Here is a 22,671-nt window from a genome sequence, read left to right on the forward strand (position 1 = left end):
TCTGCGTCTTTTGTGCCCATTTCCTGAAGTCTTATTCCATCTGGGGAACTTCTTAGTGGACCTGGTAGGTCTTTTTATAGTAAAAGAGTGTGCCTTCTCCTGGTGTCCCTTTAGTTTACTTGTTGAGATAAGCAGATGTAGAAGGATAGTTGTCTACACCGTTGGATCCTTTCTATCTATATTACCCATGTAACCCAAGTTTTGAGAAAGCCCTTTTCCTCTGAGTGATGAACTGAGAGCAAACATGTTGGAAATATATATCAACAACATACAAAATTCCCCCAGAAACAGCAACGTGGCCGCTTTGTGTAGCGATGTTACAGAACTCAGTAGGTTGCTCTGCTGGAGACATCAACTGAAAGGTGAAAAACAGCCCGTGCAAATGACCAGGACTAGGTCTGGGAACCCCTTGGTCCTGCTCGCCTCCAGGAGAAGGCTGTCAGTGGACTCAAGAAGAAATGAGACCTCAGCTAACTCTTCACCTAGAAAACTTGGTTAACTCGGCTGTGCTTTTTGGCTGTGGCCACGTATCTCTGCAGAGCTGACCTTCCCTAATCTCTGCCTCTGGGAATGGCCAAATGGATACCAGCTGTGTGTGTAGGTGTTACACTGCTATCATCCATGCTAGCGGGGCTTATTTCTTTAAATAGCAGTGAAGTTTTTAATTTTTCTAAAATATCACCTTTGATACTAATTTAGAGCTCAGTGCTCCCATCCTTAATTGAAGTAGCATTTTAGTTTGTAAGTATGTTCATATCAGTGATGGAGGAGAACCAGTACATGCCCTAGAACACTGATAATTTTTAACACTTGTTCAAAATGAGGGGGAGGATGACACAGTGTTTCTGATTTAATTTAAGAGCTGGTGGAAAAGATTTGAGTTAGGAATTTACCATAGTTAGTCTGCTGCTCTTATTCAACCCAGTAATAACACAGGGCAGACTGAATAACTAGACAATTCCTTAGGCTGTGGTCAGATGGGTTTCAGCTGCTTGCTTCTCCTTTGAGAAGAAGGGGTAGGGCTGGGATGCATGTCCTTCAGCATGATGCAGGATGCTCGCTGTGCCTGGAGGAGCCATTCTGGTCCTTGCGGCCTCACAGTCAGGGGTTGTTGGAAGAAAGCAAGAAATGAGGGCCTCGCTATGTTTCTGCAGTCCTGAATAAGCTGCAAGTCTGGAATAGGAAGCAGGCAGAGGAGAGGACTGGTTTTCCCGTGCTGCAGGATGCCGCGGCTCTCTCCTGGGACACAGCGTAGTCCTTCCCAGCATTGTTCACGCTTCCCTTGCCACCTGTCAGGGCCCCAGGAGACTTGGCTGAACCTCAGACTTGTGTTTAATTATGCTTCTAATTTCATACAGGCTTGGTTAGTGTTTAGGCAAGGATACAACACTGACTGTTGTTCTTTTTTAAAAAAAATACTTCGTTTAGATATTTATACTCATTATATGTTCTTAATATTGTACTTCTGCTCCTATTTCTTAGAAGATTACCTGTCCAAGTGCTTGTACATAATTTATCAAACATGGGGAAATGGTAGCAAATAAATTATCAACTCTTTCTTCCTAGTCATTAACTTAGAATTTGGTTTTTATATTTAGGAAAATATCCACTGCCTTGGTCTCTTAAAGCTCCAGGTGGCTCACTCATGCCGTGCTTTGCAGAGCAGTAGCGTTCATTTTAACATGAAATACTCAATCCCAGGTTTTGTAAAGCCTGGAGTTATTCAAAGTCAGAGTTTCTTTCCAGGATTGTCAGTGGCCACAGCAAGGACATGTGCTCGAAATAAAACAGTAGCCAGGTGCTGTGATTTAGCTGTTTACTTTCTTCTGAAGTGGGGAACACTTTAGGTTTGGCTTTGCCTGTTGCTTCCCTGAAGGTGCTGACCTGCTGAAGAAATACCCTGGTCTTGTTCTGTTCCTGCCTCATCCCACAGCATCTTCTGAGGGCAGCGCTCTGGGGTGGGGTTGGAAAGTTTTGAGGAATAGCATAGACTGCGGAAAGGAGGTGTTTGGGACTATTCCCAGCACCAGGCGTGTGCTGAGGTAATGTGCTGCCTTGAGAGTGTTTGATAGACAGAAGATCTGGCAAATTATCAATGTGGTAGGGAACAGTTCTGACCTGCTTTTCTTGAGGTACTAGGAGAGCAAGACTGCGCGGTGTTATAAATGGATTTTAGCATATATGATTTCCAGTTGTTTCTATAGTTATGAGCACAATGAAGTTGGTTCAAATGTGGAAAACATTGACGAGTGTGTTTGCAAAGAACTGAAAAAATAAAGGAAGCAACAGGTAGTTTGAGTTGTGCTTTAATAGCCTTGTGTACCCATATTCCCATGCACAGGACTGATGGTTTGCTCAGCTGCCGTGTACAGAACAGTTGTACTTGGTGACCTCTAGCAAGGTGTAAGTAACTGGGGAACTCCATATGTCACAGTTCCCCGACCACAAAAAGTTGATCTGGGAAGAAACAAAAAAACCTTGATTCAAGATTTATTTTTTTTTTTCCCCCCAAAGAAAAATAAAAGCCTGTCAGCTGTCACCTTGGGGGTTGTAAGTTTGATCCATAATGCCACTTAAGCATTCCTAAAAGCCTGCAGTACAGAATATTAGCATCTGTGTATTACTGGTAACAAGGTGAATTTCCTTCTTTTGGGGACGAGGAGTAAAAGAAAAGTTTTAATATGTGAATAAAATTAATCTCTAGATTCATGAATATAGAGCTCTAGATAAAAAGTCAGTAAGGCATCTTGTTAAGCTCCCCTTGTTTAGGCTAGGTTCTTAACTAGATTGCCCCAGTGAAAGCTTTGCAGCTTTTTTTTTAGGAGGTTTTTTAGGAGGTCACACTGCAAGTGGTTTCATCAGCTTCTCTAAATAATCCATTCCAATGCCAAACTATAACTATCTAACAAATATTTCCTCCGTTGCAAAACACATCAATTAAACCTTGACCTAAACCCAGTAGATATGTGGAATAGTTGACTGTGACCCATCACAGACTGCTTCCACGTATGCTTATATGCTTTCCCCCAGGCTTTTCTTCATTGAGAAACACATTTCCTTCAGCTGCTCTACACGGATAGTGTTTTCTAAACGTCTTTTGCTATTTTTCTGGACTTCAGGCTTTGTGCATAGCTCCTGAAGTAAACTCTCCAAACTTGAAAATGACCCTGCTTCTGGTTACAGTCTCACCCCGGTTATTCCAATTAGAATAATTATTCCCTGGATCTTCTATACGATGATCTTGGTAATGCACCTGAGAATGAGACTTGCTTTATCTTGGTTTGTAATTGTTTTGCTGTGGTAAAACAGCATACATTTCAAATTATTTACTGCTGTATTCCTTTCCAGGCAGTTATTCCCTGGTTTGTACTCAAACATTTGATTTTCTGATCAAAGTGTAATATCTTGTCTTTGTCATTACTGAAATTCAGGCTGTTGATTGTGAAACGTGTCCAATTCATCAAGACCATTTTCAGTTCTGTCTCCCACAGTTTTTGCGCTCCTTTCCCATTCCTTCTGACCTGTGGAAGGGATATACATACCTACGTCCATCTTCTCCATGAATTATATCAACTGTTTCTGCTCCCAGTCTTGCCCAGAGCAAAGTGAATACGGCTTTATTCCAGAGAAATTCGATTTTTTTAGTATTTTTTGGATTAATTTCAACATCAAGGTATTTTGTATAAACTTGGTCTTGAGAGAGGACTCCACTGCAAATAGAATGAAGACAGTTTAGAGGTTATTGAACTAAACCACGTTCTCCACAAGATTTGTGTTTTCCCCTTTGTTACAACAGAAATTTGCTCTTTTGCTGTTCTTTGCAACAGCACCAGACACTGGACGAGCACCCTGGGGTGTTATGCCCTGAACGGGGGGAGGATGATGACAACAACAAACACCGCTGAAAAATTTAAATGCACGTGTGGCAGAAGACCACCAGGAGATAAGGGTGAGTCTGGGACTGCCTCCAGCGCCCACGTGTGCTGATATTTGCAGGTATCACTGCAGGGAGAGCTCCAGATGAGGTTATCAGGGAGGATTTTGTAGACAAGCTGTGGGGCTTTGGTCTGCATGTGCACAGAGGGTGGTGGGAGAACATGTGGAAGGGCGCGTTTCCCTTAGCAGGTTTGTGGATGACACCAAACTGAGCGGTGCAGTTGACATGCCTAAGGGGTGGGATGCCATCCAGAAGGACCTGGATGGGCTTAAGAAGTGGGCCAACGTGAATCTCGTGAGGTTCAACAAGGCCAAGTGCGGGTCCTGCACCTGGGTCGGGGCAGCCCCCGGTATCAGTACAGGCTGGGGGATGAAGGGATTGAAAGCAGCTCTGCCTAGAAGGACTTGGGGGTACTGGCGGGTGAAAAGTTGGACATGAGCTGACAGTGTGCGTTCACAGCCCAGAGGGCCAACCACATCCTGGGTTGCACCAAAAGCAGCATAGCCGGCAGGTCCAGGGAGGTGATTCTGCCCCTCTACTGCACTCTGGTGAGACCTCACCTGGAGTACTGCATCCAGCTCTGGGGCCCTCAGCACAGGAAAGCCATGGACCTGTTGGAGTGGGTCCAGAGGAGGGCCACAAAAATGATCAGAGGGCTGGAGCACCTCTACTGTAAGGACAGGCTGAGGTTTGGGTTTGTTCAGCCTGGAGAAGAGAAGGCTCTAAGGAAACCTTATTGTGGCATTTCAGTACTTCGGGGGGGTTATGAGAAAGATGGGGACTGACTTTTTAGCAGCGTAATGGCTTTAAACTAAAAGAGGGCAGATTGAGACTAGATATAAGGAAGAAAATTTTTACACTGAGGGTGGTGAGCCCCTGGCCCAGGTTGCCCAGAGAGGCGGTCAATGCCCCGTCCCTGGAAACATTCCAGGTCAGGTTGGAGGGGGCTCTGAGCAACCTGATGGAGTTGAAGATGTCCCTGCTCATTGCAGGGGGTTGGACTAGATGGCCTTTAAGGGTCCCTTCCAGCTCAGACTATTCTGTGATTGTTTGTTTCAGAGCAAGCACAGGAGACAGTGGGAGCTGCTATTTTGATTGTTAGTGGGAGATGATATGAGCTGTGAATGAAGCTCACTGGCCAGACTATATAAATATGCCATTTCTAATAGTAGTGTGATGGCTTTTAATATACCCTTGGTGGCTTTTAACATACCCTAAGGAAGAAGGAGAGATCCACTTTGCAAATTTGGTAAGTTCAGGCATAGGATTGCCTTGCATGAGATCACAGAGCAAGTCATGGGCAGAGCAGAGTCTTGTCAGCACGTGGAGCGAGTATGCTGACATGCGTGATGCCACGCTAGTGTGGGAGCAGTCGTGCTAAAGCCCGTATGTAACCGGTGAGCACCCTATGGATTACATGTGTTCCAAAGGTGTCAATTTATTTTTTGAAGAGCAACTTGGAGAAACACAACACTTCTCCTTTCAAACTATATTCCTAATTTATTGTAAAGTCACATAGTTCATGGAAAGGAAGTGACTTCCATTTCCTTTTTGCAACCATTCATCTGCCCTCATAGGTCTTATCGATGGGATAAATTTTTTCATACCTGATGTTAAGTAGAATGTCTGCAATGCAGAATAAGCGTTTGCATTGCTTAAATATGGGGACAATGTGTAGATTAAGGTTAGCAGCATTAAATGCTATAGGGAAACATTAATTTATCTTACCTCGCAACTTCATATTCTTTTGTGTTCCCCTCTGTGTCATGGAAAACTAGATTTATGTCCCCCCTCATTTTCTTCACACCAGACAGCTTGATAAATACTTTTTGTCTCCAAGCTGCATAAAGAAAAGCAAAATAAAACTAGATTGTCATTGGTACAAGAGATCTAAAAATGCCAGTATACTGGAAAGTTTTTTGTTCCCCCCCCCCCCCCCCCCCCCCCAACTGGAATTCATTCACATTAGCAAATGAAAGATGCAGTGAGCTTGAATTTTGATAACTAATGCAGCAGGTTTTTTTTGTTAAAGATGTTAGCGGTGGTTTAGAAAAGCAACAGAAGTGCGTGGCTGTAAATCACGTCAAGGCAATCACTTTTCAAACATGTGAACAACTGTGACAAACCTCCGCCACTTACTCGCAAAAGGTGGATCTGCTGCTGTATTTAAAAAATACTTTTGGTTTACCCTCTTGCATTTAGCTGAGAATCTGTCAGCATAGTGCCCCATCATCGGACATCCCTCCTGGGGACATGGGAAACAGTGTCCCTAGGGAAAATAAGAGCACCAGTTAATGAGGAGTATTTTTTTCATCCTAGCTCTGATAAAATTAAGGCTCAAGATGCCGTTCTGATCTTGTAAAGCTGTGGCAGCACTGTATGTTGTCATAGTTTACCACCAAAACCTGATAGATAACATCTCCTGAACCCGTGCATGCCAAGAGGGTGTGGAACGAGCAGGTTTCATACTCTGTGGATGATGGTCTGAAACTCCCTAGTTCAGATATTTTTTAGCTAGAATCTAGAACAAAATATAAGCCAATTTTACACTTCTCCACTGGGATGGTAACTTTCCTGCATCCACTTTGCGACAAAATATGGAGGGGAAAAAAGGAGTATTGTTCAAAAGTGCATTTATTTAGGTGCTATATTCAGTGTCCAGTGTAAATTGGAGAAGAGTCAATGATTTTGGAGGCTCCAAATGTCTCCTCTTCCAGCCAGGAATTCGCAGAGTAGATACATCTAGCCTATGTGCTTTTTGCACGTATGTTTAGGGCGAGAATTGTATGGGCTTCAATTTTTTTTTTTTTTTTTTTTTTATTTGGTGGTATCATTTGTGCTTCAGGATCCATCTTCTGCGCTTCCTCCTGCCAAACAGGCTGCCCAGGGAGGTTGTGGAGTCCCCTTCTCTGGAGATTTTCAAGACCCGCCTGGATGCAGTCCTGAGTAATGTGCTCCGGGCAATCCTGCTTTGGCAGGGGAGTTGGGCTGGATGATCTCTAGAGGTCCCTTCCAACTCTGATAATTCTGTGATTCCGTGAAACCACCCCACGAGAGCACAGCCACCATCATCCAAATGCTCTGCGCACATAGTGGGACCTATTGTGAGCGCAGAGACTTGGATTATTTTCTTTACAGCTCACTCATTCCTGGGCTGGTATACTTACTGCCTGCATGGATTTGTACGTTTCACAAGGATATCCAAGGTATCCGGTGGGATAAAGGATACTTTCAAAATAATACTCGTGGCTGCGTGAGTGATGGCATCCCCCAATGACTGTAGTGTCTGTTGGAACAAAGTTTATGAGCATCCATGAAATAGCCTCCTGTTCTCCTGTAGAAGAGTTGTGCTTGCCTCGCCATGGAAACAGCCGAGGCATGGAACACAACAGCAGCGTGGCCATGTAATAATGTTTCACCTGAATTTAGACATTTCTAGTTGCAGTGGAAGTTACTGTTTTGTCTGTGTTTTATCCAGAGAACTGTGTGCCAGTTACCCCAAGGTTGCAAGCGAGATGCATCGGTCTACTATGGCATAATAGTCCCTTTTATGAACACAGCCATGTATGTGTATATATGATATGTCACAGCAAGATGACATTAATTACAGTTTTAAAAGGCTTAATAGAGCAAAGAGAATCCACCAGCCTTCTGCCAACCTCTCCAAAGCCTGTGAAGAGAGAGAAGTCTCAGGTGGAGAGATGAGGCACGTACAGTCCCTGGAAACACTGAGTGCTTTTGCCTAATTTGTGCCTTAGAAGTGTCGGATGCTCTTTGCAGCATCTGCCAGAAACCAAAGGTGGTGGTATCATGCCACAGGCTTGGTCATGATGCTGGCCTGCCTCAGCCTAGAAAACCTCCTGCTGAGGTTCTCAGGGTGTTGGACTTGCAGACTCCCCATTCCCTGTCTTTTTGTGTTCTGCAGGTCCAATTTCAAAGTACAGAAGCAAAGCTTAGGCCTGTATTATACCTCCTTTCTCTACAGTGTTCTGATCCAGCCTTTATTGATTCTTATTCCCTTTTCTTACTTATAAGTGAATAGGCAAAAAACGTTTGGGGTTGTATTTTTTTTTTTTTTTCTTGCTGTTTTCTCCCAAATGGACAGTTACGTTTGGGAGAAAATGTCACAGTTCGTGTTTCAGGATCGAACAAAAGTAAAGTACTATGCATGGTGGGAATGTATGTTTACCTGCAATGATAACTTCAATATCACTTTCTTTCATCTCCGAAATTAAATTGGCGCATCCAGGCATCACCGTTCCTCCGTTTGGGTAAAAGTCGAGGTGACCGGTGGTGTTATACATTCCAAGCCCTGAGATACACGTGTGATGATGTCAGTGCCTTGGTGACATGCCCGTCCCTGCAGATATTTATTTGCACACGAACACTTACCTATGGCAGGAAAGTGAGCAGCATTACTGTGAATAATGTCAACAAAGTTTGCATCCGAAGGATCCAGTCTCACCTCAGCAGGAGTACCTTCAAAATAGGGCGCAGCAGGGTCTAAGCCTAAAAAAAACCCCAAACCCCCAGGTTTGTTGGTTGAGGGAGGTAGAGGAGTGTTGCACATGTTGGTGTGTCTTTCGCCAACTTATAATTTCGGACATTCAGTATTGCACAAGCATGTTGAATAATAATGATGTGAATTCTAAGCTAAACTGATAAAAACGTGCAATAGTACACTTTTGTGAACCTTTCTGCAAGCTTATTCCAACAGAAGTAAAATATTTTCTAATAAACTATATAATGGCGTTGTATTACTATGAAGGAAGCATTTCCTTACCTGTGAGCTTATCACCAGCCTGTAAAGCTTTACGAATAGAAAAAAACTAAGGATTCTTGATATGTTGTTTTGCCTTTACGTAGGATTTGATCTAATCCAGTGAATGACAGTAACACTACAAACATATTAACTGCGTTTGTCCTTCCACTAAAGTTTTCCACTAAAGATTTTGTAACCTAATTAGAGAAAGAAGATGTAACAATTACCCTTGTTTCTGAGAAGCACAAAGTTGGCCTGCTCTCACACAAGGTGTCTCCAGCGCTGCCAATAATTTAATTCCAGTCTACACACCAGTGTGTTGCGAGTTTCTTTCCTTTAGAAATATGCTATGTTAGCTTTTGGTGCTATGCACCACGGTGAACAGCCTACCTGTTATCCGCCTGATGCCTTGGATCCTTCTTCCCGCCTCTCCTGCAGCATGTGCTCCCAGACTGTGGCCAATTAAATGAATTTTGCAAAGGGAGTATCTGAAGAATTTCTGATCATTAAGGTGGCGGTGGTGGGAGACAAGAACACAGGCTTTAAATAGCAAGCAAAGAGGATGTCTTACATTATGGGCCTTTGAGAACATCTAGAGTGACTTCCTGCATAGCAAACAAGGTGTGAGTTCCTTGAATTAATTATTGTTTAAGTTACACTAACACTTGATAGAAAGTGATCCAGTCTAGAATTCTAAATGCCTAGTGATGATGGATTCACTGTTGTAGTGTTGGCATGTGGTTACTATATCCAGTTACCCTTGGTGACAAAATACGAACCTTCTTTCTCATTTGGATCAACCCCTAATTTCATCTTCCATCAAAATGATCTTATATTTTATTTATTTAGTCTATTATGGAGCTGTTTTATCACACGTTTATTCTCCATATGTCTGCTTAGACTATGTGATCATATGACTCAATAACATTTTCACTGACAAGCTTAGCTGGGGTGACATTCAGTCTGCTCTATGCCAGGTGTCACCTGTACAAGACCCGCACTGCTGAGATACTACACGCGCTTTGAAGGTGGAAACGGAGATTAATCAGCGCGTAGGCTGTATGCACAGGTCACGCTTCATCCAGGGATTTGCTGAGTTTTGTAGTGAACAAAGACAACAAGGATTGGTTGCTAATTGTTGAGGTTTTTACACTAAGATTTGGTTTGTCATGCATATACCAAAATAAAAATATCTGTAGTATTGGCCTGTCTGTCTTTATTGTTAGGCAGCAGGTTCTCTGAATACATTTTACTGCGGTGCTTCCATTTACAATGCAAATTAACTTTTCCTAAAGTCAGACTCTAGAAGTTTGTAAACTGGGCAAGAGAAAAGAAAGTCGAAGGATCATTTATGTTTTTTTTTTTTTTTTGTAGCGGAAGACACATAGGCCTAGACTGCAAATGGTGCAGTCATATTACATGAGAAACTGGCCCCATCTTCCAGTGGCCTGGGATTTGTACACAAAGAAGGAAGGTACAGAGGCAAACGTGTGAGGCTAGAGATGAGTTTCCTAGGTGGAAACAGTAGATCGTACCCCAGCAGATTCTTGGGCAGTGTTTTGTACTCGGGCGCTTGTGAAGTTGGCACTTTGCCTTGTGGGCTCTGAACTACCGCTTGCCGCACTTGGAGATGAATGCTTCCTGGTCAGGATTAAGTTCATGGCCAGGCGGGATTCTGACTTGCAGCGGTTCTAAGTACTCGCGAGTCTTTCTGAAGTCAGCGGGAAGTGCTGATACTCAAACTTTGCAAGCGAGAGGTTCTGTGCTGTACGTGTAAATGCGAACGCTTGCCTTCAGGAACATGAACTTCACAACAAGAAGGCAACGGGGCGGTTTATCGTGTCTGTAGACAGCAAATACGGCATTACCAAGTGAGCCAGCTCCTGCTCGTTTCAGGGGCGCTAAGCTGAGATACTCATTTACTTCTATCGCACCCATTCAGTGCTGGCAAAACTGTAATCACTGAACTGAGGCCTTGCCTCATTTCCACTGAATGCCTTCTTGCCTGCATCATCATATGGAAATGTTGCCACCTACTGGTCTTTAATTAATTGGCACCTCTTTTTAACCACATTAGCTTAGTTTGTGTCTTTTGTGGCTGTGAGAGGTCCTTACGGGGTTGATAATTAGTATAATTAGCTGGATCTCAACATTGTACAACTCTTCCTGAAGCACTGGCTGATCATACTGGGCAAGGTTGAAAACCAAAGCAGCAGCATCCTAACCCCACTACATCCACTTCAGAATTGTAGGTGGTAAAGCCGTGTCTTTTACCTGTAAAGTTTCTAGGAAATAAGCAATCTCAGCCCCAATCACGCGGATGTTGTTCACTGCACTGATGTAGGTGCCTTTTGCACCTTCTTCCCAATCGACAGCAATGCAGTTGATGTTTTCCACTTCCAGTAACAGCTGATGTGGGAATACATAAAGCAAAGTATTTAAGGAAGCAAAATGGCAAACAGAGATTCAACTTAAATCAGAATAAACATTAAAAGCTAATATCATCATAGAATTTCTTATTCTTTACTAAACAGGACTCTTCACTGTAGCCTGTGAAACACATTTTCTTACAAAACAGAATATAATAAGCCATTAATCCTAAAAGTATCAATTATGAAAGACTGTAATAAAAATATTTTACTTTATAAGCCATTTGTATACATATTTGAAATAATTTGGAAAAGCCACACAACTGCAGAGTAGCTGCTATGTGCAGTATCTGACATTCTTTGAGGGATGTTGGTAGTTTAACTGAGCAGTGTAGGAAGTAACCTTATTTACCAAGTGTCTTTGAGAAAGACATGTCAGACTGGAAAGGTTTGGAGCAGAGTAGAAACCTATTTCAGCTAAGAAAGTTAATGCATTGGTCACTTTGGTACTGGTCACTGTCTTGCAGAGATCAGTGATTCTTCCACTGGAAGAATCGTGTATCAAAGTCTGCAGCTATAGCTTTCTGTGACTAAGACTTAAGGTTTGAGAAAGAAGAAGGAGTGGAAACAAAAATCAATCTGGTAAACAGCTGAAAGTGAATGACAAGGAAAACAGAAGCTTGAAGTGACAGTGCCTTGAATCCTGGATTTCCTCCTCTCCTGTAGGCACCATAAACATAGTTTGTAATGTGGAGAGGCAGATAGAATTGCTGTTTCTTTTCAACTGAAAAAATTGGAATTTCAATATTGTAGATTAAAAGTTTTCATAGATTTATGAAGAAAAATAATGCTGCAGATATCTGTGACTTAGTATTCAGTGGTGGTCTTTTTTCTAGCTTGTCCTTTTCCCTGCCAGTGTGGAAGAAGCAGAAACTATAGTAGATTTTGCTTATCTATCAGAGCCAAGGCTGTCATCGACACAGCACACTCTGCTGGTTTTGTGGTAGCTTCCACATTTCAAATTTGAAATAAAAAAAAAAAAAAAAAGTTCTTTTCTGTTGGTGGTTTGGTTTTTGCTTTTCTTTTTTTTTTTTTTTTTTTTGAGAACTGAATAGTGGTGAAGCAGTATGGTATTTATAGACTGAAACTTGAATTTTGCAACTCAGGAAGACCTTCTGACTGAAGGGTGGTTCAACTGCTCCTAATGGGAGAAACAGTGAATTGTTGTGTCTAATTTGATATTCTGACACTGATGTAGAGGCTGGGGACACCTGTGTTCAGTTTATTGCTTTGATCTGATCTGTAGGGTTTGGGAATGGAAACTCTCTAGAGAAGCATAATGTCAGAGATCACCAAGAAACTTTGACTCTGCTGCACCTTCCAGAGTGGGAACGTTTTGACTTTTGTGAAATTTGCTTCTTGGTTGGTTGGTATCTGCTACTACCTAATGAATTGCAAAATGGAAGGTGAACGTGAGCGCCTAAAGGATACTGACAGATTGCAGTTACAACTGCTGATGGAAGTCAGAGGATACTCTCTCATACCAAGCACATTTCTACCACCCAGCCTTTTTTTCCAGTGCTGCCAAATCCATGAATGATGAAGGAGGTGTTCCTATGTATGGAGAAATGTGAGTTTGGGATGGTTGAGGAGTTTATCGCTGAGATCACCTGTGTGTGGAGAAAAAAAAAAAGTTTTATGTATTCATACTTTTAAACATTTAAAGAAAGTCAGCTAGGTCATCCTAGTCTGTAGGACTCAAGGGACTATTTTTAATGGACAAAGTCTGTGACTTTGGAACTCGGGGACCCCTGTATCTCGCCTTTCTCAGTTCCACTATGGTTTCCAGAGAAGTTGTGCCCATGGGGTTTCTATTGCTCCTATCTATTTTGCTGAATGCAGGAAGAACCCTCTTACGTGGAACATGAAGCAACTTAAAAGGGCCACAGTGTCACACCATGCCTGTTGGCCTGAGTTGGACAAGTTCCTCCAGAGAGCAGCCCAGCATCTCCACATCCCCTGGTTCATCTTACCCTTTTACTGACCTGACCTTTGGCTTCAATGTGCTGCTCTGCATCTAAGCAACAGGTTTTGGGTTTTGCTGTCCCCGTCCCCCCCCCCCTCCACCCATATAGGTGATGTTTCTGTGCCTGTTTTTGTGATTAGCTGATTAGCTACTCTAGAAAGGCTAAAAGAATTTCATGCAAGAGCCGTGTGCAGTAGGGGTGAAGCTGATCTTCACACGTTGCTGTAACCTACTTAGTTATATATTTTCCTTTTCCTCTGGGAATGGTATCTGACTGTCTATTGTTTTCAGACAAATACAGGGTCTGTGATGTGAGCTCAGGGAGTTTGGGTGGAAGGACTGCGCTGTAGATCATAGATACATTGAAGTTTAGTGGCTGGGAAGCAGTGCAAGGTGTATTTTGACTTATTTTATCAACAATAGAAGTGCTGAGTAACCTGCTGCAGAACTTATCCTGTGTGCTTACAAGTCTTTGCTCTGCAGATGGTCGAAGTTTATTGCAGGTATAACATCTCATCCATCGAGAGCCTGAGTTGGATTCTCAGCGTTGCAACCAGGATTGCTGTAAGCAATGATGTCCGCAACGGCAGTGATGGCATTGTAGTTCATGCCAGAGGAATCCTAAAGGTTCCTGTACAGCTCAGGGGACGCTAGGTTTGGGAGCCTGAGAGGGGTTTAGCAGTTTCATAAGCATTTGCTGAAGTGATGTGTCCCAGCTCCTGATCTTACAGGTTCCCCCACATTGCTCTACTCAGTATTTCAGGGCATAAGCAACTTGGGTAGTTCTGTCTTATTTTCAGAGACAGAGAGACAGGTAAGAATGTAAAATCCCTCAGATTGCAAGGTGGAATGTGGGTTTGGAAATTGTATAAAATCAGTCTTTTATTTTTAAAAATCACAGTATTTTCCTAGCTACCTTCCCTGTAAACCAGCAGTATTTGCTCTCGTATCTGAATACTCAGAAGGCTGTTTATTTGAACGAGTCTTCAACTTTCCTCAGAGACCTAACTGGATGCAAAAGGTAGTCTGCCATAACCCATATCCTTGCTGTTGTGTCCTACGGTTCATTCACAACATTTTTTTTCAGGTGCTTCACCCCAAAGTACATTCATTACTGTACCTTCAAACTATCTTCTTATTCTGACTCGTTTGCCTATGATGACTGACACAGACTTTTTAACAAGTTAACAAACATGCGTAGGTTTAGTCAGTTCTTGATGTTAAAAATAAATGTCACCTGTGAGTTATTTCCTGTTTCTCTGGTGTAGAGAGAGAAGCTCAGGTTCATATGCTCTGGAGAGTCAGGCAAACCTGTCAGAAGTCTCCCTGGTACCCCAGACCAGGGTGGGTCATCTGTAAAACAGCCAAGCCTGGGGTAGCAAACTTCTTTACCTAGAGTAGAAGAAACAACTTGTTTATGTGTCAGACTCTCTTATGGCTTGATGATGTATTTGAGACTACAACGGTGTGAGGAGCAGGAAACCCATTTTATGATTTATTTTGAAACTGAGATTCATTCTTGTTTCCTTTGTGGATGTTGCCTGAGGCAGTTAACACAAAGGGAGTTAAGCAATTTGAGGATAAACCAAGTAAAGACCCAGGCGCTGTTTTGACACCATTTTCTAGTCTTGTAAAGGATTAATTCAATTTCTTTTTTTTTAAAAAATAGTCTTGTAAGAAGTGCATATTAGGATTGGTCCTGCATGCTTCCTACTCCAAAGCATTGTGTCTCTGCTCGTAGGAATGAAGGATATCTACGCAGTAACCTTGTACTGTGAATGGAATGCTTATTTCTTTCAATATAGTTGCTTTTTCTAGATCAAATGGGTCTTTTGCTCATTTATGCTCAACTTTTATATGTTTTAGCACTGTTTGTTGTGATAAACACCCTGTTGCTGAGCGGTTCTTTGTATACAGCAGTCATGTGAAGACAGCTTGTGCGTTGTCTTGATAGAAGTAGGACACGTGACTCCAAATTTCTCTGTGAATTTTCAGCACAGAGTTACGTCTCCTCTATTCTTAGTAATAAAATTTGAACAGAGCAGAGCCTTTTTGCATTAGTTCTATGCACAGTAATAGACATTGTGATACAATGACGCACAAATCATACTACAACTTCAGTGTAAAGGAAAATACCGGTCATCATCTCCTATATATTATTCCGTCTGAATTCACCATCTAGCAGTAGTCTTTATAGATATTGTGTCTCACCTGCTACTGTGCCAAGGAGATAAAGTGCAATAATCCACATTCCAACCACCTAAAGCAAATTGAATATACAGGTTAAGCATTTCATTTAGAGTGATTTGTTCTTTCTGAAAGAGTTTAATAGAAAGAGAAATGCAAAGACCTGCACCTGAAGAGGGATGACCTCATACACCCATCAGGACACACTGGGGACCCATCAGCTAGAAAGAAGCTTTGCAGAAAGACACCTGAGGGTCCTGGTGGACACCAATTGACCATAAGCCAGCAACATGCCCTTGCAGCAAAGGCAGCCAGTAGCATCCTGGGTGGCATTAGGAGGGGCGTTGCCAGCAGGATGAGGGAGGTCATCATTCCCCTCCACTCAGTTTTGCTGTCCGTTGCATTTCTTGCACAGCCAATACTGCACACGGGGTCCTGAGGGAGTGAATCAGATCACGAGGTCCTGATTTTTGTCATCTGTGAGGAGATAGGTAGGAGGTGTGGTAGAACAAAGACGGTGATAGCTGTAACTTGGTAAAGTCTGCATGCTTGACAGCTTGGACCCCTCACTATGAGAAAGACATTGAGGCGCTGGAGCGTGTCCAGAGAAGGGCAATGAAGCTGGTGAAGCGTCTAGAGAACAAGTCCTGTGAAGAGCGGCTGAGGGAACTGGGATTGTTTAGCCTGGAGAAAAGGAGGCTGAGGGGAGACCTTATTGCTCTCTGCAACTACCTGAAAGGAGGTTGTAGCGAGGTGGGGGTCGGTCTCTTCTCCCAAGTAACAAGCGATAGGACAAAAGGAAACAGACTCAAGTTGTGCTGGGGAGGTTTAGATTGGATATCAGGAAAAATTTCTTCACCTGAAGGGTTGTCAAGCACTGGAACAGGCTGCCCAGGGCAGTGGTTGAATCACCACCCCTAGAGGTATTTAACAGATGTGTAGATGTGGAGCTTAGAGACATGGTTCAGCAGTGGGCTTGGCAGTGCCAGGGTAATGTTTGGACTTGGTGATCTTAAAGGTCTTTTCCAACCTAAATGATTCTATGATACCGTCTTCAGGCTGTTTGTGCTGCCTTTACCCAGGGCTGTTTGCATTTGTATAGCTTTGTATCCCTGACTTTATTAAGATTCCTTTCCCCTACACTTCCCTTACTTGGCTTTCCCATGGCAGGGGTCGCATACATTTCTCCATTCTCCTCCCTTCCTGTTTGCCTTGTTCGCTGTTCTCAATTTCCTCTTCTTCTAGGTGTTCCCCATGTCATCTACCTCCCATTTTCAACATACAGCTTTTCTGGCAAAGCAAAAATTTTGAGATGTCACTCCTGGCCACTGAGATAGTTCATTAGAGGTAATGAAGAAAAAATGGTAAATTTAGTAGGTATCATCTTGCTACGTAGGAAACATCCAAGGGATGTTTTTTAGAGTTTTGGCAATGTGAGAAAGCTAGAAAACCAACACTCCAAAGGTCATTGACACTACCAAATGCTCTCAGAAACAAACAATAAATAATTAGGAATTTCACAGAATTTGTCCTTGAAGCTTGTGTGTCAAATGTCAGACAGGAGAGGCATATGTGATCCATGCATTTGTGGTTTTTTTTTTGGTGGAAGTTGGATTACCTGGCAGTAATGAGGTGGTTTCCTAACCAGGCCAAATGGGACAGGTCAGAGTGCAGAGAGTGTGTCTCTAGCACTCTCTAATCAACTCTGAAGTCCCTGTGTGGTAACAGCTCGTTGTTTATGTGGTAGGGCAGAGGAGCAAGGCTGAACATCTAAGCAGTGAGCCGCAGCTGCAAAGCACAGAGCTGAAGAGGAATCATGAAATTTCCTTGGAAATACAATTCTGCTCCCAAGTCTAATATATCCATTGATGTAGTTAACAGAGAAGAAAACTAGCTGCTCAAGGAGAGTGGAAAGTGGAGAGGATGTCTCGCAGTGATTAAGAAGGAATAGGATCAGAGGTTATTCTAAGCAGCTGGTGACAGACAAGAACAGAGAGATCCTAGCTGTTAGCCAAAAGAAGCACCTCTGTTCAACTGGAATATCTGTCAAGAAGGTCCCATCATCATGATGAGAACCTGATGACAGTGCAGGAAAATCACAGATGTGGCTCATCAAATGAACTGGGGAGCTCAGTGGGATCTGTTGGTATTTAATGGAGAGCTCTCATGCTCAGGAGATGTATAGTCCATGTTGGGAACACTGCAGCAGGAAGGGTAGTGTAATTTCTTTTCAGACCCAAAATCTGAAAGGCAGCTAATGAGTAACCATTTTAGAAAATGTGGGAGGTTGTTGCCAAATAAAAGTGATCAGTAGTTTCCTATCAGAGGTTCTTCCTTTGAAGGTAGAAAATAGAAAGGAACAGTAGTTAAGTAAGGGAAGGTGTAAAAATCTTATTTTTTAATTTTTTGTGGAATGTTGATTCATTCTGTCACTTAAGAGAGGTGTAGTTTGGGCAGGAGACAATTTTTTAGTGGGTAGGTTTTCTATATTGGTATATGTTAACTTAATGACAAAAAGATTGCAAAGAGGTTAAGAAATTATGTCTTTGTAAAAGAGTTGAGGCAGCATACAATTTGATGGGGAAAATTCTTTCACTGGGTATTTAAGAAGCTTAGTGCCGAACAAGAGGAACTGGAATGACTTGTTTGTGAATGGGATCTCAGCCTAGCCAGTATGGCTGGTAGGACTGCTGCTGAATGCTGAGCGCAATTGTTAGACTCGATGGACAGAGGACACGCACTTCTGAAGCAAAACCAGCACTAAATATTTCCAAATTTCTGTTCAGCTCAGGAAAAAAAAAATTAATTGCAAATATTCATAGACTGACATCCTAATGTATAAAACCTACACTGGAGCAGTAGTTGTCTGTCACAATTGGCCATCAAGTCATCTTCTGGCACTGTTGCTCAACCTGTGATTCATGGACCGCTAGTGGATGGTTTGTGAGATATGAGAAAGTCTGCATAATGACTGTCAACAGCATATTTTTAAGTCCCACACATGTACCCGCACACCTTCCTCAGCACATGCACACAAACACGCACACACAGCGTATTCAAGAGAAGCAAGCCCAAATCTCAGAGTTATTAACTATCAGAATTTTTAAGCTAAAAAACTCATTGCAGTAAACAGATTTCCTTTTTTTTTTTTTTTAATTTTAAACAAGATATGTTATTCATCTAATTGCTAAGAATTTTACTCACCATTCTCTTATCACTCTTCTTATCTCTTTCCCTGGTGAGCAGCAACAGGATACAAAACAGCCACTGTTTTCTGTAATGAAGATTGGGTAGCCTTATGCTGAAAAAAAAAGTAATAGAAAAGAGATTAAAAACCTTCAGGCAACTTTGTAAAATGAAAGAAACTGGAAGAATACAAAAGAACAAAAAAGGGGAATATGAGTAACTGGAAATTAATAACGAGAAGTCACACATGTTTCATAAGGAAAATGGCAACGCCAACATGTGCATTTATGACCTGTAGAACTAAGACATGAATTAAGATTGCATATGTCACGAATGGAAGAATTAAAAAGATGCAATGGTTTTGGTCTGTTACTACACAAAATGGAGCAAAAAGCAATGATGCAGCTGAAGTGAAATGTTTACACTTTTCTTTTTATCTCTACATGTTTTAAAATCATTGGACTTTGGTAACTCATAACTGAGATCCTTAAAAAAAATGCCAATTTTTTTATAGCTTTTTATTTTTTTAAGTTATTGATTAGTAACAAAATTCCAGAGACGTGATTTGAAGAAAACTAGTATGCTAACAGGTAAAAAATATAGGACGAATGACCTGAGGAATTTCAGATCTGTGGAGTTTCTGTCCACTATCAGCCTGAGGTGGAATAATGGAACGCTCCATAGGATGCTCAGCCATGAAAGAAAAATTGTGAAAAACTGTTAATAGATTAAGTTGTGTAATTGAATTCAGTTACTTGACATGACAAAGTAACATGACAGTCTTATAAGATCAACATTATAGGCCTCATGATACTCAGATTTTAATAAGATCTTCTCTGCTACTTGATATTTTGGTTAAGAAATTAAAATTATACGCATGCACTATTACAACAGTTAAGTAGATTAGAAATTAAATGCATGGATTAAGTAGATTAAAAATTGAGTAATTATTGCATCTCAGACAATAACGGCAAAGAACTAGAAGACAGCTCCTGGATTTACACATACAGTTTTTGCTGCTGTGCACCATTGCATCACATCATGATCAAGCTGCAATCATGTTTTTAAGCTTGTGGTTTTTGACCCCATAGTTACTCATTGCTCATGATGGATCATTACTGATAAGGGTTTTGGAGGAATCAGTTCCCGGCATTACGCTGCATGCCACCTGTCAACACTGGTATTGCTGGACATGAGCTCATACTGGAAAAATACTGACATCTAGACTAATGGATTAGTAAATAAAAATTACAGGTCATGAATGCTGGGTTATTTTTTTGGGAAATTAAATGCTGTCACACTGCATATCATACTCAGAATGGAGGTAAACATCTGAGGAAGCAATGACTGAAAAGGCCTTTGAAGTCTTGCTAGTGTATTACTAGTGACTTTTGTAGTGCTGAGGAACTTCTTGGTGTTTGTTCCCACATATGCAGTTGGGAGAACAGTATTTTCAAGTACATATATTGTATTCAATATATAGAGGTGGTATTATTTAAAGGGTACAGAGGTTTCATTGGTGCTGCATGCACAGTTCAACAGGGTTACTGAGAAAATGGGGAAGGTGGAGAGAAAGTCTTCTTGGATAATCATGAGAACGAAAAAGAGGGAATGCAGAGCAAGAAGTGAAGAGAGGACTTTTTAGACTAGGAGCATGAAGGCTCAGGGTGTAAGTGGTTGATCCCCAAAGATATAACCTGAGACCAGAAGAGGAGCGGTGATACTTAAACAAAGCAGTAGTGGTGGAACAAGAACTAGCCATGAAAAAAAACGAAGTCCAGTATGTTGTCCTGAAATAGGCATCCAGCTGGAGTCACAGGGCAAAAAACATAGCTAGTATTAAGATGGAGTTTTATCATACTTTAATGTGACAGTGAGAAGTGGCATGGACGAGGGCTGATGAGCTAGACATTGCCTTCCACTTCATCCTATGTTTCAGAGGCCAAATAGGAAGTTAAAGGGTGACCTCAGCAGCCTATGCCGAGGTGGGGAACAGCCTTTGTTAATATCATTTATGTTCAAAGCAAGTACCAGTAGAGCAGGAACAACTCCTTCTGCAGTGGCAATCTGCAGTGGTAGCTAGTTTTCATCTGTCAACAGAGCTAAGCATGGCATCTTCTGTCTCTTCAGTCTTACGCAGTCTTTCCAATTTTCAGATCCGCTTTTCTCCCTTCAGTACTGAAGTCCTTTACCTTCTGTCAAGTCTTTTTAGTTTTCACCAATTATGGTTGTTTTCCATCTTTTCCTGCCTTACCACTCCAAGCGTACTTCCTATATTCCCTGCACTGGCATTGTCCTTAAACAGAGAATATTTTTGTCAGTTCTGTCTGTCCAGTGTTTTATTTTAGCCTTTCATATTTTTTAGTACTTTGGCACAGAACTCAGCTGACAGAGTGCAAAGGCAACACAAAGGAGAAGAAGCCATCCAGAGTTTAGCGTATAAGCCTTGGGGATAGAAGTTACAGGTTAAATTTCATGTTCTCTCAGCAAATTCTTGCCTGGCTTTGAGCCTGCGGCACCTAGAGAACACTTGCTAATTGCACACTCAACCATTGTAACATCATCCAAAATGGTAAAGGAAACTAAGGAAAAAAATATTGCAATAGTATCTTTAGGCCTCACAAAGGGGAACATGTACATATTTACCTATATGCAAATACCTCAAAGTACAGTATAATTTTTGTCTGTTTTATTTGAATATGATTTTGTAGAGGTTATCTGGCCCATTCGTTAGAAGTATACAAAAACACCATCTTTTCCAGGCACAGTCCCTGTTTAGTGGCTCAGACACAGTATTTATCCAGACTATCAAATAGTGAAAACTGGTGTCCACAGTACTGGACAAAGGGCTGTTGATATGGTGTACTAATTCAGGCAGCAGAATAATTGGCATAATTGAGAAAAGATTTAATTTCGGCTCCAGCTCCTCCCCATAAATAGCCCGTAGTAGCGTCCCGATTCTGGATGAAGGCTCTTTGGCACTGCTTCAATACAAACGAGTAATACGTAAAAGAGCATCTTGGCATTAGCCAGTCTCCTTTCCTGCTGGCTCATCAGCTTTTAAGTACAGTGAAGTTCTCCAGGAGGAAACTGGTCTTAATTGTGTAGCTCTGAAACTCACAAATTTAACATTAGATAAATCAATTCCACCGTGGAGCAAAGTTGTCCGGAACCTTTTGTAGATTTCCTTCTCCAAACCGCCCAATGCAAAGTAGTGACCGAGGCAAGGCAGGGCTCACTTTTGTTGCCTGGTCTGGGTAATAGAGTTTTCTGAGCATCTACTGACCTCTTAAACTGAATCTGAGGCAGTGGACTAGGGCATTAACCTGAAATACTGACTCAGAATAGTAATGCAAATTTTTTTCTTGAGGCATTTAATGCGGGAAGCGCTCCAATAAAGGGTTAGTAAGTGTGAAAAGTTGTACATATATTTGTTCATCATTGGAGGATGCAGTAAGATTTGGGCTTTTAAGGTGTTTAGGTCAATCGCTTAGAAATGGTGAACAATGTAAAGAAATTGTGAGATTATAGTAAAGAAAACCTATTAAATACCAAGTCCTTGGCTTCCCACTTCAGAACTTTGTGCAGTATCTGCTCTGATTTTCCAGATTATAGGGTCCTCACCTTGACCCTACTCTCGCTGTGTTTAAATGTACAGAGACAATTATGATCATTTAATCTGACTGCAAGCACCATAAAAACAAAACAAAACAAAACAAACATGATTCAGTTTTGGGAAGTGGCTGAGCCAATTTTGTGCCAACTAGGGAGCCTTCTTCCAACTTGCAGCCACCATCTGGCCACTCGTCTGTCTGTCCAGGAGGACCTTCACTGTTCCTCATCACGATTAGGCCACTGTTAAATTTAGTCAACTCTAAGGCCAACACTGTTTTCCTTTGCCATTTCCAAAGTGCAGAATAACCCTTGCTGATGACTAATTCAAGTTTCTCTGTGTATGGTAGTGTACCAAAATACATCGTTTGCCACATTCTTTCATATAACAGCTCTGTAATTCTTCCCCACTTACATTCTCACTTTAAATTTGCAGTGCTCCTAATAATGTTTGATTTTGTAACCTAATTTATCCTCCCTTTTAATTTCAGTTATTTATGTTCTCATGCGTTTTGCCTTTAAAAAAAAAAGGCTCCATATTCCATGTGCAAATACTGTCATTTTGTTCTTCCTTTAAAAACATAGGGATATA

The 22,671-nt window shown here is 41.7% G+C and overlaps 1 protein-coding gene across 1 annotated transcript; it reads right to left on the reverse strand.

The window, feature by feature from the left end:
* Positions 1–2,304: 2,304 nt before the first annotated feature.
* Positions 2,305–22,309, reverse strand: LOC309674377 (pancreatic lipase-related protein 2-like; the record flags this gene model as incomplete). The annotated part of the gene is made up of 12 exons (XM_082486399.1): positions 2,305–2,457; positions 3,543–3,710; positions 5,666–5,777; positions 6,077–6,206; positions 7,105–7,223; positions 8,127–8,249; positions 8,330–8,446; positions 9,090–9,198; positions 10,974–11,108; positions 12,613–12,738; positions 14,332–14,486; positions 22,189–22,309. The coding sequence occupies 12 exons, from the start codon at positions 22,307–22,309 to the stop codon at positions 2,394–2,396; spliced, it is 1,479 nt and encodes a 492-aa protein (XP_082342525.1). The 3' UTR covers positions 2,305–2,393.
* Between the last annotated feature and the right edge of the window lie 362 nt (positions 22,310–22,671).

This window comes from Vanellus vanellus (assembly GCF_965231255.1).
Source record: "Vanellus vanellus genome assembly, chromosome: 7".
NCBI classification, from domain to species: Eukaryota; Metazoa; Chordata; class Aves; order Charadriiformes; family Charadriidae; genus Vanellus; species Vanellus vanellus.